Consider the following 26,868-nt stretch of genomic DNA (forward strand, 5'->3'; position numbering starts at 1 on the left):
TATAAATCTCGTATTACAAAAACTTTTCGAAATTGTATATCCAAGCGAAGGTAGTAAGCGTGTATCTTCAAACTCACACGGGGATCGCCAATGGTTCAATATGGATCTCGTGCAGTGAGATTTATGCGTATGTAATTTCGCACTCGAAGAGGACTAATTCTTTTGTGATACAGACAAACGCGCTTGCTATGAAGGATCTTCTTGATGGGGTGATTTCACACAAGTTGTTGTTCCCCATAGTGAAGCTCAGTCTTACTTTCAAGGCAAATCCCAAGACTAACCTTTGGCAGCTATACGGCAACAAAAGTTGTGTAGGTTTATATCAATTCGATGGAGAAAGTAGGGGGTATGACTGATTTGGAAACAACGCACAACACTAAAACGCCAACCCAAGTCTTCCAAGCAAAAAGCCTACCCAAGAATCTCTCGATGCATATCCCTCATTCTCCACACCCAACCTACCACCTCAGCCCCAAAGCCTTCCAAAACGCCGTGACCTCCTCAGTCAGGTTTCTCTGCGCCGAGCCCGCCTCCCACACATTTTCCATCACCTCCAACATGTCCATCCACTCGTTGATCGATTCATTCTTATTCGGCTGCCCCGCAAAGTGGAGCAAGAAATCCCCTCTCCGGACCAGCAGCGGGTGCAAGTCAGCGACTGCCGTCCTGTTTGCAAACGCATATGCACCAGACATATCATACGCGTTGAACCAGTGCTGCGGCACCCACTGGACGCCTCCCGCGAACGTCGCCTCAGTGAGAACATTCTGCATGGCGCTCTGTTCCGTGAAGCGCAGAAAAACCTCGGGTCTGTAGTAGCGGTACGCCAGCGTGGCGGTAAAGAGATCAATAGCCCACTTATTCACACGGAGGAAGAAGATGCCATTGTTCAGCCCGTTCCAATCCGTCGTGACGACGATATTCCGGTTTGTATCGACGGGCGGCAGGAAGCTCGACAGCGGGCGGCACTGGTCGAGGATCAGCGTGTCGCGGTCCGCCCACATGACCCATTCTAGGCGCTCGTCGGCGGGCTTGAGTATCTCGCGCATGAGCATGTCGAGGATGAAGGCGTGTTTGTTCCAGAGGTCGTCTACGAGGGTGTCGCATAGCACGTGGACTTGGGTTCCGTGGATTAGACTGTGCATCAGGTGGCTTTCTAGAGCTCGCTGATAGTGCTGCTGCACTGGGCCAAAATGGGCGGTGACGAGTCCGACGCGGGCTCGTGGGGCACCGTATGCTGGTGCGTATGCGGCACATGTAGCATTCTTTTGCGTGGATTGCTCGATGAGCTGCGGTGATGGCGCTGGCAGGCATTGCGTGGTGCCGTATGGGAAGAACTGCGATGGGAGTGGTTGTGGCTGTGCTGGGAACTTCAGAGCTTGTTGGGCTTGTTGGAGGTAGTGAGAATAGTGATGTTCCAGCGGTTGGCTTTGCACAAAGACGTAAAGCAGAAAGAAGCAGACGCAGAGCATGCCGAGGACCCTGAAGTGGAAGTTCCCTGAAGCGGGTCTGAAGAAGCTGGGCGCTGACATGTTGGCTAAAAAGAATGTAGAGTGAAAGGAGAGGACTTAGGACGTCGTGTCGTTGACACTGGGGCACGATTGGCCTAAGTATCTTTCAGGTAGTGCACTCTCTCTGTTATTGTCAGTTCTCTTAGACAACATGAGCAAAAAGAAAAGACCGAGAGAAGATGCAGTGAGATGATCAGAGAGGCGGGTTAAAAAGAGATCAAGCCAAGGAAAACACGAGGAGGTTGAGATAGATGAATAAGGAGGAAGAAGAAAACACAGAGCACGAAGTCCCTCACCTCACTAACACTAAGAACATGTCGCCCAAAGGTTTGGCGACGTTAACAAGAAACGATACTGAGAACTTATGGCAACAAGTAAACCAGAGACACTGCCGGTTGGATAACCATGAGTGGGTAACTGGAGACGCAGTGCCGAATCTCGTAACATAACCATGACACCGATCGTCAACTACCTGGGACAAATTAGCGAGACCTATACGACCAAGGCGTAGAAGTGGCTGCCTGAGTCTTTATCCCCTTTGTACGTCTCTATTTGCTTTTTTCCGTCCAGTGAAAACAAACCTTTGATTGGGCTTGGCATTTGTATTTTTTCCCCACACTACTAGTCGTCTGTCAGGTGTAGTATGGTTAGGTTGTGTTGATCTTTCAGCCTTAGTGGAATGATTCGTCCCTGCGCCGAGAACTGACTGCGCTTCCTATACCATGGGTAGACTCGTAGAACTACCCACTGGAAATCAAGCTGACTTTTCTACGTTGTTATATCATGCGTTGATCTTTTATTAAGAGAGGGTCAGATCCTCCTGTAGTAGCAGTCTCTCGAAAATCAAGTATATCGGAAGTAGTTAGACAAGCAAGAACTCGAACAGTGTTTCGCTGAGATTGACGTCCAGACGAGTCACTCTCCCCCTTGGCTAACTTTCTGACAGACCAACATTCTCCTCCTATCTGTAAATTTCCTTAACTAAACAGCGCTTGTCTTCACTTTCGTATTCCGTCATCCTTTATACATGTTCTTGTCATCTCTCTCCTCAATCATACTATACCATTACTCGCCCATTTAATACAAATGCTCACCTGTCATCGTGCAAAAACGATCCACATTTCAAGAGAATAATATATATGATCAGGCCAGCTTTTCAATGACAAGCATACAAGTAAACTAGCCTCCTCTCAAATATCATTGATTCATTAAACGTTGTATCTCCTCACAAACACTCCCCTTGAAAACATGGATATATTCTTCTCATCACCTCCCGCCATCCAACTCCGCCCTCCACGGCTGACTATCAATCTCCACAGGCGCAATCGGTTTCCTCGCCACCCTCGCCACGCCGCCCAACTCACTTGGGACGGTTTGACTGCCCCCCGCATCCATTTCACCAGGTGGTGGCTGATACGCAGCGTATTGTCTTGGGGCAGGATCCACTGCGATTAATCTCTGGCGCTCGGCTTCTGTAGCGTCCATCTCGTGGTTCCATTCGGGTGTTTCGTGCTGAATTCCATGGTTTCTCACACCAGCTACAGCGATGCCAGGATCAACAACTGGACCTGGAAGTGTTTTGGACGCCGAATAAGGGTGGGTAGACGCGAGGTCGAGCGAACGGGGCGGTGAATCGTGTTTCTCGTCTGCGAGACGCGCTGCTCGAAGACCTGCGGCTTTGTGCTGTGTCTTCCTCCGCCATAGGAGGAACGCCGCCAGCGCGCCGATGAGGAACACGACGGGAACGATGACCCCGATTGCAATTTTGATGCCAGTGGATAGTCCTCCCTCTGTCTGTCCAGTCCCAGAATTTCCTGTCGAAGTCGGGACGCTCGATGTCCCACTCGTCGAACTTCCTGTTGCGGTGGCGCTCACAGACCCAACATCACTCGCCTGAAATCTCAACTGCAGCGCTGCAATGCTAACCGTCGCCCTTGCCGGCCAAGCAGCGCCGGAATACGTCCTGTACTCATTCTCCTCCGCATCCGCCTCGCCACACTCCACGACGAGAAATGTCCCTGTACTCGCAGGTCGACAGTTACTTCCATCTGCGTCAAAGCCCATGGGACAGCACTGCAATGCTGTCTCGCCGTCTATCCAGTCCGTCCCTACGGTCTGTGTGGCGACTGCGCTCCAAGAGGTTGGACATGCAGTGGCGGGAGAGAAGAATGCTTGAGCGTTTGTAGACGATGCGGCCCATGGCAGACAAGCAGTGTTCACGGGGTTTATTGTCGGTCCACCATCTTCGGGAAACACGCATGTCTTTCCCCAGTCTACGATTCCGGCATTATTGCGAAGTGTCGCACATGCAGATGGCGGTGCGGTTTGCCAGGCTGTGGACCATGCGTGTTGGGCAGCTCGTGAGGTCATGATAGAAACCTCTCGCTCTGTTGATATGTCTCAGTGAGTCTCGTTGACGTAGGAAAATGTGGGATCAGAACAATCCAAGACAGAATGAAGAAGTTGATGAGAATCGCACTTCGCCTCCATCCGGGAGCACTACGCTGATGTACATGTCTAAAGGATACTAATTCGAGCACAGCCTCGCCCATCTCGACACTTGTTCCACACGTTCGAGGTTAAGGTTTTTCTGTGGATGACGGATCCTACGCCATGATGGTGGTAAGGCTTGATAGGCTTGCTGATTAGAATATGTCTAGGCATACTTGGCGGACTAGCTGCAAGGAACGAATTTCCAGAACAAAATGACTCGGGGATGATGCGTGTTGAGAGGCTACATGATGTTTCTGCCGAAGTACCCGTAGTTTTCTGAGGTCAGATCCTGGGCTGATGAGTGTAGCCACAAGGGTCGTTCCTGTTGACGTGTAATGATGTGAGTTAGGCTTGGAATTTCTATTTTCGAACCTCTAAAATCTAGTGCATACAACCTCCAAACAAATCGGTAATATTACCACCGAACTCCGTCACCACACCCCATCCATCTGTCCGGGTTCGCGATGACGTATATACAAATGCACTCAAAAAGTGTTCCATCATTGTCACATAATCAAGCCTTGTATCCAGCCTCGGTTAAGCTCTCTTTCAAACTCTCAATCGCCTTTGTGATGTCCGACCTCTCAGGATCCGTAACACTTACACCCATGTGTCCGAAACGAATGTATTTTGTTGCGATCTCCTTGTGCAAACCACCAGCGAAGATGACGCCCTTCTTCAGCAGATTTGGAAGAACATCCGGAGGCGTGAAACCGTCGGGCAGGTAGATGGCGGTCATGCCGTTGGCCTGGTTTTCAGGCTTAGCAGCGAGCTGCTTGAGACCCAAGTCGCCAACTGCCTTCTTGATCTTCTGCGATGCGGCTTTGTGATCGGCGAAGCGCTGCTCAAGGGGTCGTGAGAGGATTTGCTTGAGAGAGGTGTCGAGGGCGTGGATAAGTTGTGGGGCGGGGGTCGCAAAGTAAGATGGTTTCTTCGCTTCATAGTTTTGCATGACTGGAAACATTAGTAATGAAGTTTGGTGATGATGGGGAAGGTGGACGTACTTGGTAGCCAGTTCTTCCATGATCCAAAGTAAGAAGTTGGCCTTGTCTTCCTCGCCTTGAACCTCTCCATGGCGCGGCCAGAGGCCATGACAATACTCAAACCGGCAGGGCAGCCAATGGCCTTCTGTGATGCTGTGATGACGACATCAAGTTTCCAGTCGTCGAACCGGATCTCCTCGCAGCCTACACTGCAAACACCATCGACGACGAGCAATGTATCCGGGCTGACCCTGTACACGAGGTCGCTCAGTGCCTTCAACTCGCTCAGCACACCGGTTGAGGTGTCCACATGAGTGACAGTCAGCATCTTGTATTCCTTCTCCTTTAGTGCCTTCTCGACTTCATCGAGCTGCGGTCGGTCGCCAATGGGCGCCTTGATCTGTGTCGCCTTGACACCATATGTCTCGAAGCAGTCGGCGAACGAGTCGGCGAAGTATCCAGTGTGCAGGACGAGCACCTCGTCGCCGGGCTCAACCAGGTTCGCAGCAACCTGGTCCCATCCAAGTGTGCCAGATCCAGAGAGGATAAAAGGCTGTGAGGCGGCGTCCGTGGTCTGGAATAGCTTGCGCAGATTCTGGAGGACTTCGCTGAAGGTGTTCACGAAGGGTGCGCTGACATGTGATTCACTATATACTGTCAGTAATGGTCTTTGTGCCATTGAGGCCATATATTACCTGTAGTGGCTCATGCTCTGTAGTACCGCATCGTCAAACTCAATAGGCCCGGGAATGAGCAGCGTGGCGTGTGGTGGCTGGTTCGACATCTTCTTCCTTGGTGGTTCTGGTACCTCAGGTTCAATCTTCTTCGGGCCCTTTTCTTGTGGCTGGGGCTGAGATTTTTGTTTTATAACGTTTCCTTGGTCGTCTACAATTCGAGCACTGCGTTCTGTGGAGAAGGGTGTGTTGACTGCGAGGAAGGATTTGCTATCTACGTGCCGAGAGACCTGGTCGAGGCGGGAGCGCGCTCGTGAGGTCATTCTGCCGGCGGGGCACAGCCGGCTATTGATGGACGTAAGGACTCGACGCGGGGCTGCAGCCAACATCCGGTGATCGGAGACAGGCGATCAATGCAATGAGGCGGAGGTACACGGGATGCAAGTCGTGAGCAGATGCGATGAATGTGGCTGGCGATCGGGGGTCTAAAAAGTATCCAGGGGCCTTTAATTAGATGACGAGTGGACTCGACACGTTTATGAACCAGAATGCACGGTGCCTAATTCCTGGCCTTGCGCTCAAATTTTTCCAAGTCAAACGTCTAGGTGCGCCCACGGATGCGATGCCGGCAACAAAGTATTTGTGGGGTCTCCACAGCCGTGAACGCTTACACCACGTGAGTAGGGCGCTTGGCTTGTTTGGGTATCTTGTTATTGGGGGGCGCGGTAACCCTTGTCGTTTGTTTAGGATCCACTTTTGCCCAAGCAGCATCAACACCACCAACGATATCAACGCCCCACCAGATCGCTGATACATGTATCCTATCGTCATATAGCCAGCTGCACCGCCATCTAAACAACACTCTCCATCAGTATTCTGGATAATCTTAGATCGCAACAATGCGCCTAACACGGGCTGCGCAACGCGCTCAACAGCATATTGACGAGCCAGTCGACGCGACTGAACAAGAACGCGCGCCTTTGAACGAAATCTCATATAATGCATCGTCCCAACTGATCGAGGCTGACGAGCCGTTCCCTCAAAAGACACCTGCAAAGACACCTGCGAAGACCCCCGCCAAGAAAGGCAAGAAAGGAGGCGCAAAGAAGGGCGCAAAGGGAAAGAAGGGCAAAGCATTCGAAGATGAGGAGCAAATTCAGATAGTTGCTGAAGACGAGCGACAGGCCGCAGCCAGTCCAGCAAGCGATACAGCTGTGGAGAATCTGGCTGAAGGGCCTACAGGTGGTGAGTGGCTAGAATGGAAACTGCTAGGAACAAGAGTATACTAACTTGACGTTGAGATATCGTCCAGGTTCCCATGAATGACGAACGACCGGCGAGCCCGCCCTCACGCGCAGTACGCCTTACGCGTCGCCAATTAGCGATTCAGGAAGAGCAAGCGAATCAGTCACAGCGCGCGCCCTCCCCACAACCTGAACCTATGACAGAGGAAGTCGCAGAAGAGGCATTGGTAACAGAGGCAGTAGTGGAGTTCCAACAGGATGTTGTTGAGGAACAACTCACGGTGGAGAAATCATCAGCGGCACAAGAGGAGAAAGAAGTGTCAGAGTTGACAGAAGAACCGACACCAGAGCCTCAGGCGCTGCAAATGGAGGACTCAATCGAAGAACAAAAGCCTGTTGAGATCTCAACGTCCGAGGTTGCGATAGAAGAAACAGAAGAAGTCAGAACACAGGAGCCAGAGGTATTCGCGACAAACATAAAACGCGTAGAAGATGATGAGACGCGGCCAACCAACCTCGAATTTGACGCGCTTGAGACCGAACTCGCTGCTGTCGAATCCGAACCAACAAACAACGACGACCAAACATCGCAAGTTATCACACCATCAGTTGAGATCACATCGGAATACGAGCCTGTCATGCTTTCAATCGAGGAATCCTGTGAAGGTCCACTTACCCCAACGAAGAGCCACACGCCGAGACGCACATCGCGCAGTCCTTCGAAATCGCCAATGCGCATCGAAGAGTCTATCGAAGCTATTGACGCGCTCGAGGAAGCCCTCGAAAACGTAGGAAAAGCATTCCAAAAGGTCGATAACCCGGGTGAACGTATTCCATCTGAAAAGCCACATCTTTCGAAGACTACAGATACGACATCCATCGCTCGCGCAAAGACTCCTAGGAAAGCTCCTCTTCCTACAAGAATATCGAAAAATCCCAGTCTCGCCCCGCAAAGCATCAAGCCGACAAAAACTTTGATCGCTCGTGCCTCAAGTGTCCGTACCGCGCCTAGCCAAGACGTCAGGAAAGGCTCAGCAGAAGTGCCAGATTATCTAGCCATGAAGCGTCGACCCATCAGCCTATCTTTTCCCACACCACCACCACCGCCAAAGTCAACAAGACTCCCGACGAAGCCTACCTTCCAGCTATCAAGTGACGTTGTAGCCGCCAAACTAAAGGTGCAAAAGGAAGAGCGCGCAAAGCGGGAAGCCGAAGGCGTCGTACCCAAACAACGACCGATCAGTATGCCACCACCACCAAGGTCTTCCAAGCCTCCCACGAAATCCAATTTCCAGCTCTCTGGGGAAGCAACTGCGGCCAAACTGAAGGCACAAAAGGAAGAACGTTTGAAGAGGGCTGCGGAGGGTACAACACTGCCTAAATCGAGACCAATCAGCATGCCTCCACCTCCTAAGTCGGCGAAGCCTCCAACAAAATCGAATTTCCAACTACCAGGAGAAGCAGTTGCAGCCAAGCTCAAAGCACAGAGAGAAGAGCGACAAAAGCGCGAAGAAGAAGCCGAGGCCGCAAAGAAGGCGATATCAAAAACAGCACCACTCAAAAAACCCACTACTATACCCATCCGTCAGCCCTCTACCACCAAACCCCATTCCACACTCCCACCGCGAACACAAAAAGGCGTAACCATCCCTCCACCCCCTCCGCCATCCGCACAACCTTCCATTTCGCTGCCGCAACGCTCAGTTTCTCTCGTTAGCAAGCGTAGCTCTCTCATGCTTTCCGAGTCACGTTCTACATCGACATCCTCTGCGACACGTGTGTCAATTGTTACACCCTCCGATGTTGTAGCTCAAAAAGTCAAAGGCAAAGAAATCTTCAACAAAGATAAGGTGGAGAAAGAGGCAAGGGAACGCGAGAGGAGAGAGAAGGAAGACGCGGCAAAGACAGCAAGAGCGGAGGCTGCGGAGAGAGGACGTGTAGCGAGTCGTGAATGGGCGGAAAGGCAGAGGAAGAAGATGATTGATGCTGTCAGGGGCATAAAAGAGGGACGTGCATAAGGGAGTCGTGTGTCAACGACTGACAGAGCTTGTCGTGTTAGACTTCGCCACTGAAGGGGTATTGTATTGCTTTTCCTGGCTTTACTCCAAGATGTTCGCATCTTTTCTGCATAAAGATTCTTGCGGCGTTGGATTGGGTTATATCCGGCTTACATTGCCAGTCAGGAGTTTTGTTTTGTGAAAACGCTGGATACCAGCTTGCTTCAATCAACTTCGTAGGACACTCTACCATATCATTACTCTATTCCCATCTGCTGAGATCCACTCAGTCTCATTGACAAACCCTTTATCATGCTTGCCTTCATCTCGTATCACCGCAGCTCGAAAACATCCTCCCTTTTTCCATACATAACCTTCTCCGTCATGTACTTTTCGATGTAACACTCTCCTACAAATGCCCACCCCTCTCTACCGTCGTCGTTTCTTCGTAGCACATACGGAACCTGTCCACCCCATAACACGACAATCGCATCCCCCGCCCTCGCTGCCCCTGGGCCCAATCCCACCTCTCCACTCTCTGTGATGAAGGGAGCACGATAGCACGAATACAGCCATAACGTTTCGCGCGCCGTATCTGGGTTCCCTTTTTGGGTCGCTAGTTCAGCGAGTTGTTTGCCGGTTCTAGTCTTAGTGTCTTCCATCTCAGTGCCAGTGGCTGCGGCCCCTGGCCATGTAGCTTCCAGGTCTAATTCAAGATCGCGCAGTAATGCCATGAAGTCAGCGATGTTCTTTTCGTCATCGAGTATGAGACTACCATCAGCGTTTCGGTGCGCGCAGAGGGTTTTGGTTAAAATTTCGGCAGACGGGCGGGCGGTGGATAAGTACCATGAGACGAGGGATTTGAGCGCAGGCGCAGATTTATGGCGTTGGCCGAAGGGAGTAGCTGCACCGACGTCGCGTATTGTGGTGATTACTTGGCCTCTCAGTCTGAGCGTGAAGAGGGCAGTCTCATTCTCATTGTGATCAGTGAAATCGAGGCAGAGCGGACGCCCAAGCCCAGCTTTGTGTGCTTTCCCCGGCCCAAAGCCAGCAAGCGGGTAGATGGTCTCCTTCGCATTCCAATCCGGGACCCAAGATGGCATGTCCTCCGCCGCCGTATCTGGTTTCACGCTCTCTTTTTGCTGTTCGTCAACATTTTCGCGCCACCCCGGATGCACGACAAACGACAGCACATCCAGATTGCCTTCCTTCACCAGCAGCTTCCGCGCAACATCTGCATACACACCGGCCAAACTCTGTGTGTAATTGGGTCGTATAAACACACCTGTCTCAAGACTCGCGTCTCTTGTTGGAAACCCAAGCAAACCGTAAACTTTATCCTTTGCCTCCGTCACGTCAAAACTCCTCGCTATATCCAACAACTGCAGGAACGCGAACCCGTTCTCCTCCTCTTCGTCGTGGGACCCTTTGATGTTGTTTCTCCTGATACTGCACATGTTCCACATGAAGAATGCGTTTTGAAGACTTCTTGTCTCGAGGACTGCATGCAGATACGTGTGCTCGCGTATACAGTCTATGGCGCGTCCAACAATGTCCCAGGACAGGGAGCAGGATCCCCAGATTACGATGGCGTGCTGCGCGAGAACGATTTCTTGCATCACCCACATGCGTCGAAACCAGGTATTGCAAAAGAGGATCATAACTTTTATCCAGATGGGATTTCCAAGGCGAGGAAGTTGCGCCGGGATGTGAATTTGGTGAGTCGAGTCGATGTTTTCGTAAACTGCTGATTTGGCATGTTTGTTCTTGGAGGTTAAGGTAGGTTGTTGACTTGGTGGTTTGTTGTTGACCAGCGAACAGAGGACGCCAAACGCCCCCTCGGCGTGTCCTTCTTCATCTAGACCAAGGACGACGAGTACTTTCTCTGCTCGGGCATAGATGTGGTGCATCTTCCTCACTTGAAGACCTTTTTCTGTTGGATTTTGCTGGTCGATGCATAGGGCGTCACACCAAACAAGTCTGGTTTTGTTCTTGTGCCGCAATCTTTTCAGCGCGTTGAAGAGGTTCACTGTGATGTCTTTCATGCTCTCTCCATTGCAAGTGACCTGCTCGCCGGCTTCCACGCCCCACACGTATGATAGTGCTTCGTAGGCAGGCAGTGTGTTGTCAAGTCGTGCAGGTTCAAGACTGAGTATCAAATCCTGTTCGGATTCACCAGGCTCAATGCGGAGGAGTCGAATGGAGTCGTCATACGGCAAGGGTTTGTAGGTCTTAGAAGTTTCTGACGGTTTGTGGCCATCCCTTATCTCACTTGATTCTATCGTATTTGTTTGAACAGTCTTTTCCTTGTTCTTGCTCTTATCTTGCTCTGACGAGTGTTTTCGAGGGCGTACGACACTTGCAAAAGGAAAACACAGGAAAAGGGATCTCAAATACCGAGACATGACTTTTCTCCTCGACGGAGGCGACGAGACGGCGGAATAGTGTTCAAGTGGAGAAGATGGAATATACTCCTGGTCCTCTTCTTTCGTCCCCTTCTCACTACTCTCCATATCTGCCATTGTGCGGCGAGGGATCTGGGATGTTTCGGAGGACATTCGTGAACTCACGCAGTGTCAACGATGTAGGAGTGGGTATATGCGTAACGTGGAGAGTTCTTCCACCAACTCGATGATCATAATACTCCTAATCTGACAACGAAAAACGAAGCAAAATCGGGGAAACGTTGACGAATTCAACCCAACGAGCAAACTTATACCATTACTACCCTCAAATCCCTCCTGACTAAAGTCCTGCATCTACCCGTGTGGCAGCTCAGCCTCAGGCCCATAGGCTGCACTTCGGATTATCTGTAGCACAGCCTTGGTTGATAGGCTGCCATCGGGAAGCAAACATCTCGTGTGCGACACAAAGGGCGATACTTCGTGGTGCAAGGGTTGCACGAAAATGAAGCTGCGACAGCAGTAGGCTGCAACGCTTCGCTGCAAGGGCGGCAATCAGATGATGCTCCAAACACTGTCCTGCACGAGTTATGCAAGGGTCAGTGGCGACTACAAAAAGTCCCGCAGCAATTTCGTTACACTGAATCGTGAGGCAAAAACGATTCAGTGCAAACTGTTGCGCAACCGGTTCTCTGTAGCGAGGCTATACGAGGCTAGTACATCTGACAGTGTCTCAGTGAGACGCGCGAAAGATGCTAAGGTTTTTCTCATGGGATGATTTGGGAAGGATTTGCAGCTCTTTACTCGGCTATGATGTTCATGGAGGCTAGACCATAGGCATTTTCGGACACCCGAAACATATTTACAAGGTATTAGAATAAGTTTCCTGAGATTCCCTCATGAGAAGCAGCGTCTTCTTACCTCTAGCATGGTCTTCTTGAGAACTGACTGTGTGCTCAAATTTTGAAGCAGTACTGAAGCTTGAAACTTGTTTTTCAACGGATCCCAATAGAACATCACATTGGTGATGGAAATACAAGTCAGATATGTTAAGTGTCACCAAGGAGTCACTTTCAGTGTATAGTCGAAATAAGTGTCGAGATGAGATACAGATCAAAGAGACATAGCGATAGTGGAATCAAGGAGATGCTCGTTTGATAGCTTCGTGAGCCAGCCTTAGCCCGACATAAACCTTCACTACAACTTGCGTCAAAGTGACTCCTTTCATCACAAGTCTTGCGAGTCTCCAGCTTTTTACACGCGCCATCGACAAAAGACATGACGTACAGACCTCTTCAAATCGACTTTAACATCCAATGCTATCATTCAAAAAGTCGTGATAACTTTTCACAACACCCAAAACTAAGGCCCCTTCAATGCTATACCATGTTACGCGGCGTGTTGATTTTCTGCTCACACGTGCTGTTCGAGTCTGGCTGAGCATTGTCGACTCGCCATGCAACTGTCTTCGTTATCATCAGATGTTCGTCGCTAATCGTGTTGCGCCGTGCAATAGGTTGCGCACTCCTGGCTACTTTGGTCAATTCGACGCTAGTATCCGATCTGTCCCCGCGAGACCAATTGTGTTCGTTCCCACGGTCCTTGTCTAGCTCTTCAAATGCATCGTGGGGCCCTGTGCTCTTGATATACCGCCTGGATCGAGTCTCTCCAACTGAATCGCCGTGGGGTGGATACACGTAGTTATGGTTGCTGGTTTCTTCCGGAGCCCTGAGCGCTGGAATACAGCAGCCAAGTATGTATTTGATTGTTGGACCACAAACTCCTATAATAGCGAGACCGGATTCGATGTTCGATAGAGTGTAACCCACTTCATATGTTGAATCCTGTCCGACTTTTTCAAGTACGAACACATTGATTAAGACGCTTGTACGTACCGCACCAACGATGGTGACGGCAACACCAAATGATAGGAACGCTATCACCATCAACTTGCGGGCGAATGGCATCTTGAGATTATATAAGATCCACGTCGGCATGATCAGGATGAGGACGTCCGTAGCGAGAACAATGGACGATGTGCTAACTGTGTAAGCGCCAGCATCGATACACTTTCCAGGGATGGCGTTGTCCCAGTATTTTGCAACTGGATCACACTGGAAGGTACAAACAAGGGGCGCGGCGATGGCGAAGCAGATGTTCAAGATCAGTGTAGCCCAGAGGGAGCGGTTGATCCACATGTTTTGGGAGCGGAGCTTGATGAGTGTCCAGAGGAAAGACGCCTTGATGAGCGCGAGGATGGGGTTGTAGATGATGGAGTTTGCGTAGTTCCACTACAAAGTAACAGTTAGAGTGTGCGACATACGAGTGAGTGGAAAGTTGGCACAAACCTTCATCATCGAGATAGGGTCGATGACACCTTCAGGTATGTCACGAGTGTGATAGCCATAATATGAGGCAAAGATGTCTAACACCATTGATTAGCATCGTCGGTTCCTATATGTCGCAGAGTGAACAAACAAATGTTGTAAATTTACTGGTTCAAACTTACATCCGCATGTTGTGAATGACAGAACGACGTTCAGAAGCTAAATTCCAAACAGGGACATTAGCCTACATCAAAAATCGATTGTCAAAAGATCACATACGGTTGCAATGACTAGGAGCGTGTCCTCTGGAAAGAAATATCAGTGTCAGTCAAGATACAGGTAATGACCGTACGACGCAAAAGTGGAAACTCACCAATACCATACTGTCTTTTCTTAAGTCGGGTCCACACGCGAATAGAGACAATTAAGACGCATAGCGCACTGGGAAATATGGCTATAAAGAGGCATACAGGCTGTAACCCTGTGTTGACCATCGTTGCGACTAGAACGCAGCTCTGAGTGGCGCACAACTTAAAATCTCAAGAAACAAGAAGCTCATTCCGAAAAGAGTGCCGAGATTTCAAAGCCTGATGGAAATCTTGCGTTCTTAACATTCCTTAGGGGTGAGGCACAGTATGTTGGAAGCGAGATTCTTCAAAAATTCTGTAGGATGCTTGGCCAGCAAGCCAATATCCGACCTTCTGGAACCATATTTCATTGTGAACAACTTTCCGGGCTGCATGACGGTGTTTCATACCAATGGAGCAGGGCCTCTCCGACGAATTTGCTTTGCTATGGGGTACAAGTGACGTGAAAGAAGATTACAGGCCGTCTTACGAACCTTCTCCTTTCTTTTCCCTCGAACCTTTGACTACTCGCCATGTTGATGATATTTTCTCGTTGTGGCGGGTGCAGTGTGAACTCACTCGACTCCGAGCCCGCATCGTGGCGTTCTTGGGAGAACACAGTTAAGGATCCCGGAAACAGGTCAATTCTCGTTCGAATTTGATCTCAGTAGGAACACATACGACAAGACAACAGTGATCTGGACCGTTGAAGTGAGTGAATATCAAAGCCTACGGGGTGGAGGGGGAGGGGGCCGCGTTGCCGGGAACAAGTCGGGATGAAAATGTATGTATGTGCACAGATAGCCAGTCATGGGCGAATTTGCAACTACCTATCTGGGTACGCGCATTCTTGTGATTTGTGAGGGATTCGGTAGTGAAGTATACTCTGGGATATATCGCCGGTTGTTAGCGAGGCGAAACCTGGCGATCAAACCGAAACGCGGTAAGCGCAGTAGGTGTGCGTGGAAAAGTCGTATCATCGCAGAGCGGTAAGTTCGAAAGGATTGCGGCGTAGTTCATCCAGACACTGTTGGCAAAGGTCTTTCATCCTTCTTATCCCATGAACTGTCGAAATAAACCCGCGGATTTTGGCCCAACTATTGGCTAATCAGAGCGCGTCGGTAAGTTAGCGTTTAGCCCTACTAGAGGAACTTTAAACTTAGAAACTATTAATTAACTTAACACTAACTTACTTTATACTTATTATTTTTTCTCTACGTTTGTTAATACTATCTATTTATATAATGCCTCTACGTAGACGCGCTAACAACAACCTTGTGCCTAAGAATACTCCTGTTACACAAAAATTGCAGTAGAAGCCTTTACCTATACACCTTAAAGGCAGCCCTAAGAATCCTCTACTAACGTAGGAACTGCTTATACTTAATAACCTTAATAAGTAAGGCAGCCTATAACTACTTTACTGTAATAGTAAGCCTTATAATTAAACTCCTATTAAGCTATTTAAGCTGTTTTTTACTAACGCTAAGATCTTAAAAATCTACTGCTATACTAATAAGAACGCTTATTAATAATATAAACTATAAACTAAGCCTGCTTATAAGCTTATCTGCGTATAGTATAATATAACTTATTATAAAATCTTTAGTTACCTAGCTATATAAATTTATATAGGCGTATATTAGGAGTTATAAATTACAGACTATTAGTATACTAATAAGTAATTTAGAGTAGTTTACTACTACCTGTATAAGATTATAAGCTTTAGCTACTTTTAATAAATTAATTATTACTTTTATATTACTATACCTTATAACGTTAGTAATCTATTTAAACGTCTATTTAAATAAGTTTAGGAGTTCTCTAAGTATACCTATTATATTAGCTAACACTACTAGAGCCCTAGGCAATATTTAGCTATAGATAAAAGTATAACTTACTTCTATAGGCGTACTAAGAAGAAGACTATAATTAATTATAAGTCTAACTTAACAGGTTATAAATTATAGTACCTTAGAGATTCTAGGTATTAATTAAACTAGCTCTTTTATAGTAAAGGTTTAAATCCTAGTAACAGCCCTTATAAACTTAATCTATATTATATAGGACTTAGTTTCTATTCTACCTAAACTCTTATACTCTACCTTGCCCTTAACTACTATACTAGTAATATTAATATACAGCTACTTAAGCCTAATAAATATATAATCTTTATAGATAACTTATTTATATTAGTGCTATTACTTAAGAAGTTACAGCACGTAGGTATTATAGTAGTAGGTACTATATAGACAGGGAAGACTCTATATAAAATTAGTATAGGTAATATTCCTTCTTAAGTATCTTAGGTATTACAGCAGCTGCCTATAAAATGTAGAGCTATAATACTGCTAATAATATTATCTAAGCTACCTAAAAAGAAGCGCAGCTAGCCCTAGAAAAATACACTGCTAGCGCTAATACTATTACTATTACCTCTACCTACGCAGCTTATATAGGAGACTTAGAGTAGTTAGGGGCTAAAGCCTAAGCCCCTAACTGCTTTTAGTAACCTAGCTAAGGGCTTCTTAATAGAGCTTATTAATATTAGGGCTTAGTATAATAAACTTAAGTAGGGTATTATTTACCTTAATATTTTAAGAAGTAAGAGAGTTAAGATAATAGCTTAGCGTAATAATAATATTATTCTATTTGCTATAATATTTAATAATTTAGTAGCTACTATTACTAGACTAAGGAAGAGACTAGGTAAAATAAGAACTAGTGCAGTTTAAACGCGTATAGCTTTTAAAAGTAAGCTTTATAAGGATATAAATATCCTAGTTTTAATTAATCTCTATAATAAGTTTATAAATATAATAGATTAGTTTAATTAACTCTAGAGTTACTATTTACTCTAATAAGTTTATTATAAAACTTAGAAACCCCTATTTACGCTCCTCCTTAATATTATCTTAGTAAATTCTTACTAGTTATTTAGGTATACTTTAGGTAAATTACTTTTTAAATTAGATACCTACTAGGGTTTTCTCCTTAATCTTATAGTTAAGCTTAAGGCCTTATTAAAGCAGTAAATACCTCTCTATAAATAATACCTAATCTAAGCTATTCTTGCGCTAATTACTTACTATAAACAGGTTAAACTCTACACTAATTAACGTTATTAGTTCTATATAATTTACGCTAGAATTAACTTATAAGTATTTAAAAAAACGCCTCTATAAGTTTGTTTAAGCTTAAAAATTAACTTAATTTAAAATAAGAAACTCTAGAGGACAGTTTATAGGTATTTATAGTATAATAAAATAATTTGTTATCTTTACTAGTCTCTCTATATAAATAAGGAGGAGCTTAAATCTTAGCTTATTATTAATAACGTAAGCCTGCAGCTTAGGCTAGTGCAGTAATTATATTAAAAATACAATTATCTTAACTTAAAACTATTCTATAAATATATATTAAAAATAATTAAGTTTCAAATTTATATACGCAATTTTTGGTGTAGAGCTTTAGTTTTAGTGTTTTTAAGATGTAACGCTATAACACAATCTTATTAGCTGAAATCCGCGGGTTTATTTCGACAGTTCATGGGATAGGGCCGTGGATACTTCATGCCTTTTGAGGTTAGAATGAGGCCTGTGCAGAGCGGGGGGCGGCACGGAAGTGGAGCCCGTAGGATCCTCTCCCATCTCCCGCCCTTGCAAAATTTCTACGACAGGTCCTTGGTCGGCTGATACGAACTTCTCGATGTCAACAAGGATCAGCGGCACTTCTGCCAAATGCCTAAATTGCTATTGTTAACCGGGACTTAGAGTAAACTTTACCAGCTATCGGTGGCAATTGATGGCAGGATGCCGAAAGGCCACGAATAATGTAGCTGGTACAACGCTGGACCCAATGTTTGCCCCATTTTCGCGCATATCAGTTCATGAACAAGTCTCCGAGCTGGGTGCACAAGATAGTCAGTTGAATGTTCATATAAACAATATAAACACTTCGTCCGGTAGTCAATCGTTACTCCTCACTGTCTTTCGTTCACCTGACACACTCGTTCATGATGTCTACACGTGGACACTTGCTGCTTTTGCTTGCGAACGCCGTTGGCACCCTTGCAGGCCCCGTTGCCGCTCGGGGTCCTTCTGCATCCAGCATCTCTATTGCACCAGCCGCCACCACTGTCTCGACAGATTCACCTGCTGGCGTAGATCTGTTCGACGCTGAGACAATTCAGTTGACAGACGCGGTCTTGGAGAAGGTCAACGCTCAAACGAACGATACGGATATTCTCGCGCTCTTCGGCTTCGAAAACAGCACCGACACGACAGCGGCGGCAAGGCTGGCTCGACGAAGTGGTGCATGCAAGGCGTTCCCAGGAGATAGGAACTACCCTGTCCCAGCTGTATGGTCAATTTTCGACCTCTTGCTAGGAGGAGCCCTCATCAAGACAATTCCTGTGGCTGCTCCTTGCTATAAAAGTTCTGGCGTATACGATGCAGCCAAATGTGCAGATATCTCGGCGAGGTTCACCACCGCCGATCTCCAGTATGTCAAAATCCGATAGAGGGAAGTGATATTGTGATTACTGACGAATTTGTTAGTACGAGCGACCCAACCTCCATGATGTGGCCTATATTTCAGGGCCGTACGTGTATGCCTACCGATGATCCCAACGGTACTTGCACGCTGGGTGGTTATGCTTCTTACTCCATCAAGGTCAAGAATGTTGCTCAAATCCAGTTGGGTATCAACTTCGCTCGTAACCTGAACCTGCGTCTGACCATCAAAAATACCGGCCATGACTACATTGGAAAGTCGAGTGGTGCGGGTGCACTTAGCATCTGGACCCATAACCTCAAAGACATCGAGTTCTTCGAGAACTACAGCAACGCCGAATATAACGGCCCTGCCTTCAAGGCTGGCGCAGGTGTGCAGGGTTTCGAGATGCTCGAGGCTGCTCGCGATCACGGGGTTACTATCCTTGCGGGTATCTGTGAGGTGAGTTGTTTCTTTCTCACCGTCAAGACGATAACTGACATTGTGTAGACTGTTGGTTGGGCTGGCGGATATTTGGCAGGTGGTGGCCATAGTCCTCTCGCTTCGATTTACGGTATGGCTGCCGATCAGGTTCTCGCCTACGAGGTGGTCACCGCTGATGGTCGCTTCCTAACTGCCTCGAACACTGTCAACTCCGATCTCTTCTGGGCTCTCCGTGGTGGAGGTGGCGGCACCTTTGGTGTTGTAACTTCGGTCATAGTGAAGGCTCATCCCAAGATCCACGTCACCAAATCCGTATTTTCCTTCCAAGCTACTCCCGACAACTCTGAGAACTTCTGGAAGGGTGTCAACGCGTACTTCAAGAGATTTCCCACTTTTACCAACGCTGGAACGTACTCGTACTTTTGGATCTGGAACTATGGCACTTCGCTCGACTTCCAGATGACTCCCTTTTTCGCGCCGAACCACACCATCGAATCCTTCAACAACCTTACCAAGCCCTTCTTCGATGAGCTTAAGTCTCTGAACATCTCTGTGACCCCCAACACCACTTTCTACGAAGACTTCTACTCTGCCAACAAGGGTTCCTGGGGTGCAGACACACTCGGTGTGACATTCATTCGTCAAGCCACTCGTCTTTTTCCTAAGAGTCTCTGGGAAACTCCGGCTAAATTCAACGCATTCTTTGGAGCAATCAAGAACACTGTCATGGGCGGTAGCACCGTCGGTGGCTACCACATGGCACCAGGCAACCCGTTCAAGGTCGACAACGCCGTCAACACTGCATGGCGCAACACTCAGAGCTTCCTGATCACCGCTAACATGGTCCCTGACAACGCTACTCCTGCTCAATTGAAGAACGCCTCTGACCACCTCACCTTCGACATGATGGGCCCATGGCGCGAGGTTGCTCCAAACTCGGAAGGTGCCGGTGTCTACCTCAACGAAGCCGATCTCCAGGAACCCAACTGGCAGGCCGACTTCTACGGCACGGCGCACTACCCCCGTCTCCTCTCCCTCAAGCACAAATGGGACCCCCGCGATGTCTTCTACGCTATCACTGCTGTTGGTAGCGAGAGCTGGGAGGTCCGAGATGGTGACCAGGGTACCCAGACCCAAAACGGTCGTTTGTGCCGCGTGTAAAGACTTGACGATTGCCATGATCTCCATTATCTATAGCAGGCCGTTCCATAGATTTCGCTGAAAATTAATAGACCACTATAGCTTCTGCAAGTTCATCATGTTGAGTTTTCATTCGATTCTCCATTGTTCAGCGAGTTCGGTCTTGTACTGTCCTCAGATCTTTCGCGTGTCGAGATTGACGCCGCAGGCTCGTACACAACGTCTCCTTTTGCCTAACCTTATGAAATCTGACGCAGAACATATTGACATGTTTCAGGAGCAGCCGCAGTCTGGCAGGTATGATAATGAAGATGGCGCTTGATGATTGAGACGGCGGAGGGAAAGAATTGTACCTTGACCCGAGGTGACAAAGAATAGCTATAGTTCCAAGTATCTGTGCAAAACACATCGAATTCCACTACAAGGACTTAGCTTACAGCCCTTAATTTTATCTCATCACATCCGGGTGCCTCCTAGGGTTGGCCACCAGGCTACGCGGCTAGTTAGACAATGTCCAACTTGTTCATCTCATCATGCCCTTCTCCATACCATCCCAACAGATGTATGATATACTCGCCTGCCAAACCCACCGCAATCGCACCCCCAGTGAACCACGCGCCATTCACAAACCACCACCAGCAGTTCTTAACATCCTTAAGCTTGACCCGCCATATCATCGTCCCAAGCGTGACTGCCGCCCCTCCACAAGACCCCGCAAAGAACACCGGTCCGAGGCCTGCCACGACTCCCGTAGCAGACAGAAGCCCGAGCTGCACAACCGCCAAACCAGACAATACCATTTTTGTCTCCTTGTCATGTTTCAATGCGATGGATTTGATACCTGCCTTGATATCATCCTTGATGTCCATATGCGCGTAGATCATATCGTAAAGCACTGTCCAAGCGACGTTGCTCCCGTACAGACAAGCCGCTGCCGTAAGCGCCACGTGGTTTTCCAGAAGGTTGATACCAAGGGCTGGGAACCCGAGTATAGCGCCCCAGGAGAACGTGAGGCCGAGCACGAATTGCGGATAATATGTTACTCGTTTCGCAAGTGGATATAGGGTGACGAGTAGTAAGGATGGCGTGGCATACCAGAAACATTCCCACGGTAGACTCAACAACACGCCTAGGCCTGTCGTCAACTGCCCGCCGAGAAACACAATGGCTTGCTGTGGTGTGACGGCTCGTCTGGCAATGGGACGCAGTCGAGTCCTGGCAACGTGTGGGTCAAGGTTGCGGTCCCAGAGGTCGTTGATGGTGCAGCCTGCGCCACGCATTACAAGGGCACCAGTCAGAAAGAGGGCGGTAGTGCTGATAACTGTGGTGGGGGCGGCTATAGGGACAGCCATTGTGGCGGCGAGGAGCGTGCTGAAGAGACATGGGAAGAAGAGGTAGTACGTTCCTGTGGGTTTGTCGAGGCGCATGAGTTCGGCGTATGGAACGGCCTTTCTGGGGAGGTAGGAGATGAGGCCTGTTGTGGGCGGGCTATATACTGGGAGGGTTGGTGCAAGCTGGATCGAAGTTGTAGTGGTTGTTATGCTTGAGCATTTGACCATGAGATTAGAAAATGCTGGTGTACTTGATCGAAGAAGTTTGGCCTGGTTTAAGTTGATAAGCTGCATAGCTTGCGGTCGGTAGCGAACAGAAAGTAATGTCGCTGATGTCAGTTCTCTCCTGCGTGTATGAAAATTGATTGTGCGAAGCCATGATGATGTTGACGAGTGGCCGCAGACTCGCTGGATGATTGATCCAGACTGTATTAACTTGAGCCGCGAAGACGCCATTGCTACCAGACACTCGACGCGAGAGGTCTCGTTGACTTGTGTAAAGTTCAAGTGTCTGCTCAGTGCTGTAATCGGCCCGTCAGGTCAGATGTGTGAAGGTCAAGGAGGCAACATGGTTAAGTACCGGAACAGCTGTAGTCGAGTCAGTCGTTGGAGCAACCAGTCACAAAAGTGCTCTGTACAGTGTTCACCGCAGCCTTCTATCGACGATCTCCCAAGATGAAGAGTGATGACGTGAACTTGTTTGAGAAGCAGGCACGCTAATTCTCGATCTCACGTGATATATAAAAGTGGGGCTTCAATATTTCCACCTGGGTAAGGTCAGCTTCACGTCGCGTCGCTCACATCAACGCTTTCGACGCCTAGCGTCTGCCCGCCACAAAAGCTCACTGCGCCGATGGGAGTAGTATCAACGCGAGCTTTGGCTGCAGGTAGTCGTAATATCGTGACTGTGACTACAACTGCGCCGAGGTGACATCCATTTAACAGCTTGGAACCCCACTCGCAACGCGCCTGTTACATGTCATCACGACACGCTCAAGATGCCCGCCGCGCGCCCTCGGGCTTCGTTCGAGCCCATACCGCCTGACTTTGACGTGCGGACTTTTGTCGAGACAGCCGACAATTTCCAGTATGTAGACCGCATCTCGTACGAGATGATCGCCAGCAACGGCATCGAGCAGTTTGAGAAGCTCGTGCTGCTGCATGTCATTATTGGCGGAAAGCCGTTGGTCATTGACGGCTTCGAGGAGGTGCTGGATCCATGGACTTTTACGCCCGCATGGCTGCGCGACAATCATGGCGATAAAGGTATGCATCACGCGACCACCCAACATTTGGCTTGCGAACATGGCTAAACTCTGATGTAGTCGAGAGTGCGCGGAATATCACCACTAAGGAAAACATCCCACTTACCCTCAAACACTACTTGAAGCACATGAGCAAGCTTACGGACCAATTTTTCGACGCGCCTGAGCGGTATCGCGACAAGACGCGCCAGCGCATCTACCTTAAGGACATCGACTGTCCGCACGTATGGCAGGACAAACTGAAAGAGCAGATTCCATCTGGGCTGTTCTACCTTAATGAGAGCACTGGCGAGATGGGAGGGCCTGGCGCGCTGGACGAGTTCGGTGGTCGCAAGGGTCGTGGAATTGCACGCGCTGGGGACCTCATGAGCAGTCTGCCGCCTGAGATGCGCGCTGAAAACCTCATGTGCTACATTGGACACGAAGGCACATATACACCTTCTCACCGAGAGATGTGTGCCTCCCTCGGCCAGAACATCATGGTCAACGCCTCGGGTCAAATAAGTGAAGATGGCAAGCCCGAGCGCCCCGGGTCCTCCATCTGGTTCATGACTGAGACGAAGGACCGACATCTCGTCTCCGAGTACTGGTTGTCTGTTCTGGGTCATGATATCGAGGTCGAGAACCACTTCGCCCAACTCATAGCGTGGAAGAAGGCACCCTTCAAGACATACGTGGTCGAGCAGCGGCCCGGGGACTTCATCCTTATCCCACCGTTGGCTCCTCATCAAGTCTGGAATCGCGGCACTCGCACCATGAAGATCGCCTGGAATCGCACAACTGTCGAAACTCTCGAGCTTGCCCTACAAGAAGCTCTGCCCAACTCGCGAGTCGTGTGTCGTGACGAGCAGTACAAGAACAAAGCCATCGTCTACTACACACTGATGAAATACTCGAATCTCATCAAGTCCGCTCGGGCCCAGGTGGAGATGGGAGGTGAGCAGGCGGACACAATCCAGCGCTCCGTCAAGGTGCGCCAGGTTCAGCGAGACTTTAAGAGGCTCTTCGACCTCTATAAGAGCATCATGCTATCGGAGATGTTTGCGCCCGACTCTCGCGAGCACATTGAGTTCTTGCCATATGACAGCAACGTGACCTGCGCCTATTGCAGATGCAATATCTTCAACCGCTTCTTGAGCTGCAAAACATGCAAAAACCTGTTTAGCTCCGAAATCGAAGAACCTTACGATGTGTGCATGGATTGTTATTGCATGGGCCGCAGCTGTGGATGTCAATCGGGCTACACCTGGGTTGAACAGTGGAAGTGGAAAGACTTGATGCACAAATACGAAGAATGGCGTGCGCAAATCATCGACATCGATGGCCACATGACGGAGAAGACACCATTGCCTTTGCAAGAGGAGCGCCGTTATCTGGGCAAGAAGACGCTTGCTCAGGTCTGCCAGGAGCAACTACGAGTGCGACCTTTTGTCGACATCAAGAGTCCACAGCCTGAGGGTACCTCAGAAGACGATGAGCCTGTAGTCGACCAAAATGGACATGTCAAGAAGGTCGCAAACAAAAAATCAAAGCAGTGGCTGAGTAAACACAAGTCTTGCCACGTCTGCCTTCATAGGCACCCGAACTGGAAGATGGCTTTTTGCTCTGGTTGCGATCTCGCCTACTGTTATGGTACGCTTTTTCGCGCCCACGACGTCATGCCGTTAAGCATTATGGAGAATGCCAATTGGCTGTGTCCGCATTGCAGGAGAGTATGCAACACGGGCGCGTGTCGAAAAGACTATCGACAACGTCCTTACGAACCTAAGGGTACTCTTCTCGGTCACGACACAAAGAAAGTAGCCGATCCTCGTTCGGTAGAATGCCTCGTCGATTTCAGCGTCTCCAACCTGAACTGGCTGCGAGACGAGGAAGGCATGGGCCAGAATGCGATGCAGCGGCGATTGCAACAGGCAGAGGTGGACAAGATGGCAGATCCTTCACTCGACGCACGTTACATTGACGAGGATCATGCTTACATGCGGAACGGTATTGCATATTCCCCGGTAGACGATGCTGACGGTAATGCCAATGACATGGGTCACGCTACTCGACCCAGCTACGCTGATCCGTCAGCTATTGTGCAGGCAGCCGATGGAAATGATGACTTTGAATCGTATTATCCTGATCCTGACATGAACGGAGATATTCCTCGACTCGGCCAGAAGCGTGGTAGAAACGACGACGAGGACGAGGACGGCAATCGGAGACGACAGGGTAAATCCAAGAAGCAAAAAAAGAAGAAAAAGGACGAAACCGCCCAGCCACTTCAACCCAAGAATGCTTCTGGTAAACAATACCAGAAAGAGGTGCAGAGGAAGTTGTTGGAAGAAGCCAAGCGCGAAGATCGCTTCATCCTCGTTGCTGCAAGGATGAAGGGCAAATCAAAAGTTGTCAAACTCTTTTTGAGTGCCGATCGTCTTGAGGAGATACGACAGAGGCCGGCTCCAGCTCACCCTCAGCCCGTACGCCAGAGCACGCCGGAGGAAGCTGATGCTGCCGGGGATACGCGATCCATCCTTCAGTCTGACCTTTTGTCCAAACCGGAAGCCATCGATAAAGCTGCTCATAAAGAAAAGGGACCGAAGACATACCGTGTGCGTGTCGAACAAGATCAGGCATACACGACTAAAAAGCGAAACCAAAATGCGAACGGAACTGCCAAACCCGGCAGACCTCGTGGTCCTGCTCGACACTTTGAAGAGATTACGCTCGACTCTGACGAGGAGTTTGATGAGGAAGATGAGGACGAAGGCGGATATGTCGGACGCTCTCACGGGCGAGCATCCGAATGGTTAGCTCGTAAGAACGAGGGCGAAGAAGATCTCCCAACTGAACTCCCGCCAGATTTCAGAGACGGCGATGTACGCCCCAATCGTGAGAAAGATCGAGAACGCAACCGAGCGTACAACGAGCGGAGGAAGACTATGCCTGTCAAACCAACGGAGGCTGGAATCCGGCCTGTCGGTCGACCGCCGAAGCACCCAAGGCGAAACAGCACAAACAACATGTCTAACGAAGACAGTGTTCACGAAGAAGATGACCAGGACAGTGAAGCGCTCATTCTAGCACAGCAAGCTGCCGCCGCAGCCCTCGAAGCTCAACGCAAGACTGAGGAAGAAAAAATACGCGTGGAAGCCGCCGCACGTGAAGCCGAGGAGAACCTGCGCGCTAAGATGGCGTTGTTCGAAGGCTCCGACGACGATGATCATTACACAAACGATTTCCTCGGCGGTCTTGCAGCCGAAGACTCGCCTCCACCCGATCCACTATCCGAAGAAGAAAACAACTTGCCTGACTCCGAACCTGAGATTGAACCTGAACCTGTTCGAGCGAAAGCGACGAACTCCATCTTCACCCGTCCCGGAATGAATGGCAAGAAGATCAAGATTGTCTCCGCAAGCAAAAAACGTAATGGTGAGGCGTCGAGCAAGACTACCACGACAACAACTTTTGAGGCGCCACCATCTACCTTCACAAGCGTCAATAAGAAGGCTGTGGACTTGAGTGATTCGGAGTCGGATGAGGATGTGCCTGCTAGTGCGCCTGTGGCGAAGAGACCAGTCGGAAGGCCTCCGAAGAACAGGGGGGCTGTGGTTCCGAGTCGGGGCTCAAGCTCAGGGAAGAGAGGGAGGGGACGACCGAGGAAGACTATGTAAGGTTTGGTTGGAAGAGCATTTGGAGGCAGGAGACGAGATATTTTTCTCAAAGCGAAGGTTTTGCTGCTGGATTTCTCGTGTCCACAGAAGTGTGTGGAGATCGTCTCATGACCGGAGACGGGTGCTTCGTGGTTTTCTTATTCCGAGCGATATGCATATCTACTGCATAGGTCTTCGAGGTTTTGCTCGAATCGACCTTTGATCATTAGATGAGGGTTGGTTGCATCATGTCATCTCGTCCAACAAACAAGATAACCCTATTAACTGTCTGAAACTCTACCATACTGGAATCAGAGGACCTAAGTCTTTTCGCATCTATGTCAAGGCTGAGATAAATAGATACTACGATAATGTGATGTTGAGTCTACACCACCAGGCTTGGAAGTCGAGAGTGAAAGTAGCCGTTGCTGTACTCGCATAATGGTGGCAAACTCTCCATCAACTGTAATATGGGAAACGTTCTTCAAACCCTTTCACCATTTGTACTTTGCTGGACTGGCCTGGTGCCTGGCTCACAGACCAACTGGGATCTCTCGTTACAGATAAGTACTACCGTC

The 26,868-nt window shown here is 48.8% G+C and overlaps 9 protein-coding genes across 9 annotated transcripts; 3 read left to right on the plus strand and 6 right to left on the minus strand.

Annotated features, from left to right (window-relative positions):
* Window positions 1-458: 458 nt before the first annotated feature.
* Window positions 459-2,111, minus strand: P153DRAFT_377448 (glycosyltransferase family 34 protein; the record flags this gene model as incomplete). The annotated part of the gene is made up of 2 exons (XM_033669737.1): window positions 459-1,363; window positions 2,093-2,111. The coding sequence occupies 2 exons, from the start codon at window positions 2,109-2,111 to the stop codon at window positions 459-461; spliced, it is 924 nt and encodes a 307-aa protein (XP_033521552.1).
* A 666-nt stretch (window positions 2,112-2,777) lies between these two features.
* On the minus strand, window positions 2,778-3,881 carry P153DRAFT_296118 (uncharacterized protein; the record flags this gene model as incomplete). The annotated part of the gene is made up of 1 exon (XM_033664070.1): window positions 2,778-3,881. One exon carries the CDS (start codon window positions 3,879-3,881, stop codon window positions 2,778-2,780), a length of 1,104 nt encoding a protein of 367 aa, XP_033521553.1.
* A 637-nt stretch (window positions 3,882-4,518) lies between these two features.
* P153DRAFT_295630 (PLP-dependent transferase) lies at window positions 4,519-5,984 on the minus strand (the record flags this gene model as incomplete). Its single annotated transcript, XM_033664042.1, has 3 exons — window positions 4,519-4,958; window positions 5,009-5,634; window positions 5,683-5,984. 3 exons carry the CDS (start codon window positions 5,982-5,984, stop codon window positions 4,519-4,521), a joined length of 1,368 nt encoding a protein of 455 aa, XP_033521554.1.
* A 523-nt stretch (window positions 5,985-6,507) lies between these two features.
* Window positions 6,508-9,149, plus strand: P153DRAFT_432992 (uncharacterized protein). The gene is made up of 2 exons (XM_033672998.1): window positions 6,508-6,906; window positions 6,963-9,149. Exons 1-2 carry the CDS (start codon window positions 6,561-6,563, stop codon window positions 8,921-8,923), a joined length of 2,307 nt encoding a protein of 768 aa, XP_033521555.1. The 5' UTR covers window positions 6,508-6,560; the 3' UTR covers window positions 8,924-9,149.
* An 85-nt stretch (window positions 9,150-9,234) lies between these two features.
* P153DRAFT_406414 (HET-domain-containing protein) lies at window positions 9,235-11,424 on the minus strand (the record flags this gene model as incomplete). The annotated part of the gene is made up of 1 exon (XM_033672030.1): window positions 9,235-11,424. One exon carries the CDS (start codon window positions 11,422-11,424, stop codon window positions 9,235-9,237), a length of 2,190 nt encoding a protein of 729 aa, XP_033521556.1.
* A 1,048-nt stretch (window positions 11,425-12,472) lies between these two features.
* P153DRAFT_344544 (uncharacterized protein) lies at window positions 12,473-14,125 on the minus strand (the record flags this gene model as incomplete). Its single annotated transcript, XM_033666054.1, has 6 exons — window positions 12,473-12,835; window positions 12,902-13,544; window positions 13,600-13,681; window positions 13,814-13,850; window positions 13,911-13,936; window positions 14,001-14,125. 6 exons carry the CDS (start codon window positions 14,123-14,125, stop codon window positions 12,684-12,686), a joined length of 1,065 nt encoding a protein of 354 aa, XP_033521557.1. The 3' UTR covers window positions 12,473-12,683.
* A 3,871-nt stretch (window positions 14,126-17,996) lies between these two features.
* Window positions 17,997-20,091, plus strand: P153DRAFT_432994 (FAD/FMN-containing isoamyl alcohol oxidase-like protein MreA; the record flags this gene model as incomplete). The annotated part of the gene is made up of 3 exons (XM_033672999.1): window positions 17,997-18,481; window positions 18,538-18,934; window positions 18,983-20,091. The coding sequence occupies 3 exons, from the start codon at window positions 17,997-17,999 to the stop codon at window positions 20,075-20,077; spliced, it is 1,977 nt and encodes a 658-aa protein (XP_033521558.1). The 3' UTR covers window positions 20,078-20,091.
* Window positions 20,092-20,399: 308 nt separating this feature from the next.
* On the minus strand, window positions 20,400-22,060 carry P153DRAFT_368501 (para-hydroxybenzoate-polyprenyltransferase Coq2). The gene is made up of 2 exons (XM_033668531.1): window positions 22,028-22,060; window positions 20,400-21,977 (listed from the first exon to the last, which is right to left on the minus strand). The coding sequence occupies exon 2, from the start codon at window positions 21,613-21,615 to the stop codon at window positions 20,560-20,562; it is 1,056 nt and encodes a 351-aa protein (XP_033521559.1). The 5' UTR covers window positions 21,616-21,977; window positions 22,028-22,060; the 3' UTR covers window positions 20,400-20,559.
* A 142-nt stretch (window positions 22,061-22,202) lies between these two features.
* On the plus strand, window positions 22,203-26,657 carry P153DRAFT_320677 (uncharacterized protein). The gene is made up of 2 exons (XM_033665119.1): window positions 22,203-22,653; window positions 22,713-26,657. The coding sequence occupies exons 1-2, from the start codon at window positions 22,386-22,388 to the stop codon at window positions 26,309-26,311; spliced, it is 3,867 nt and encodes a 1,288-aa protein (XP_033521560.1). The 5' UTR covers window positions 22,203-22,385; the 3' UTR covers window positions 26,312-26,657.
* Window positions 26,658-26,868: the final 211 nt, after the last annotated feature.

The sequence above is a fragment of the Dothidotthia symphoricarpi genome, assembly GCF_010015815.1.
Source record: "Dothidotthia symphoricarpi CBS 119687 unplaced genomic scaffold P153scaffold_15, whole genome shotgun sequence".
Classification (NCBI taxonomy): Eukaryota; Fungi; Ascomycota; class Dothideomycetes; order Pleosporales; family Dothidotthiaceae; genus Dothidotthia; species Dothidotthia symphoricarpi.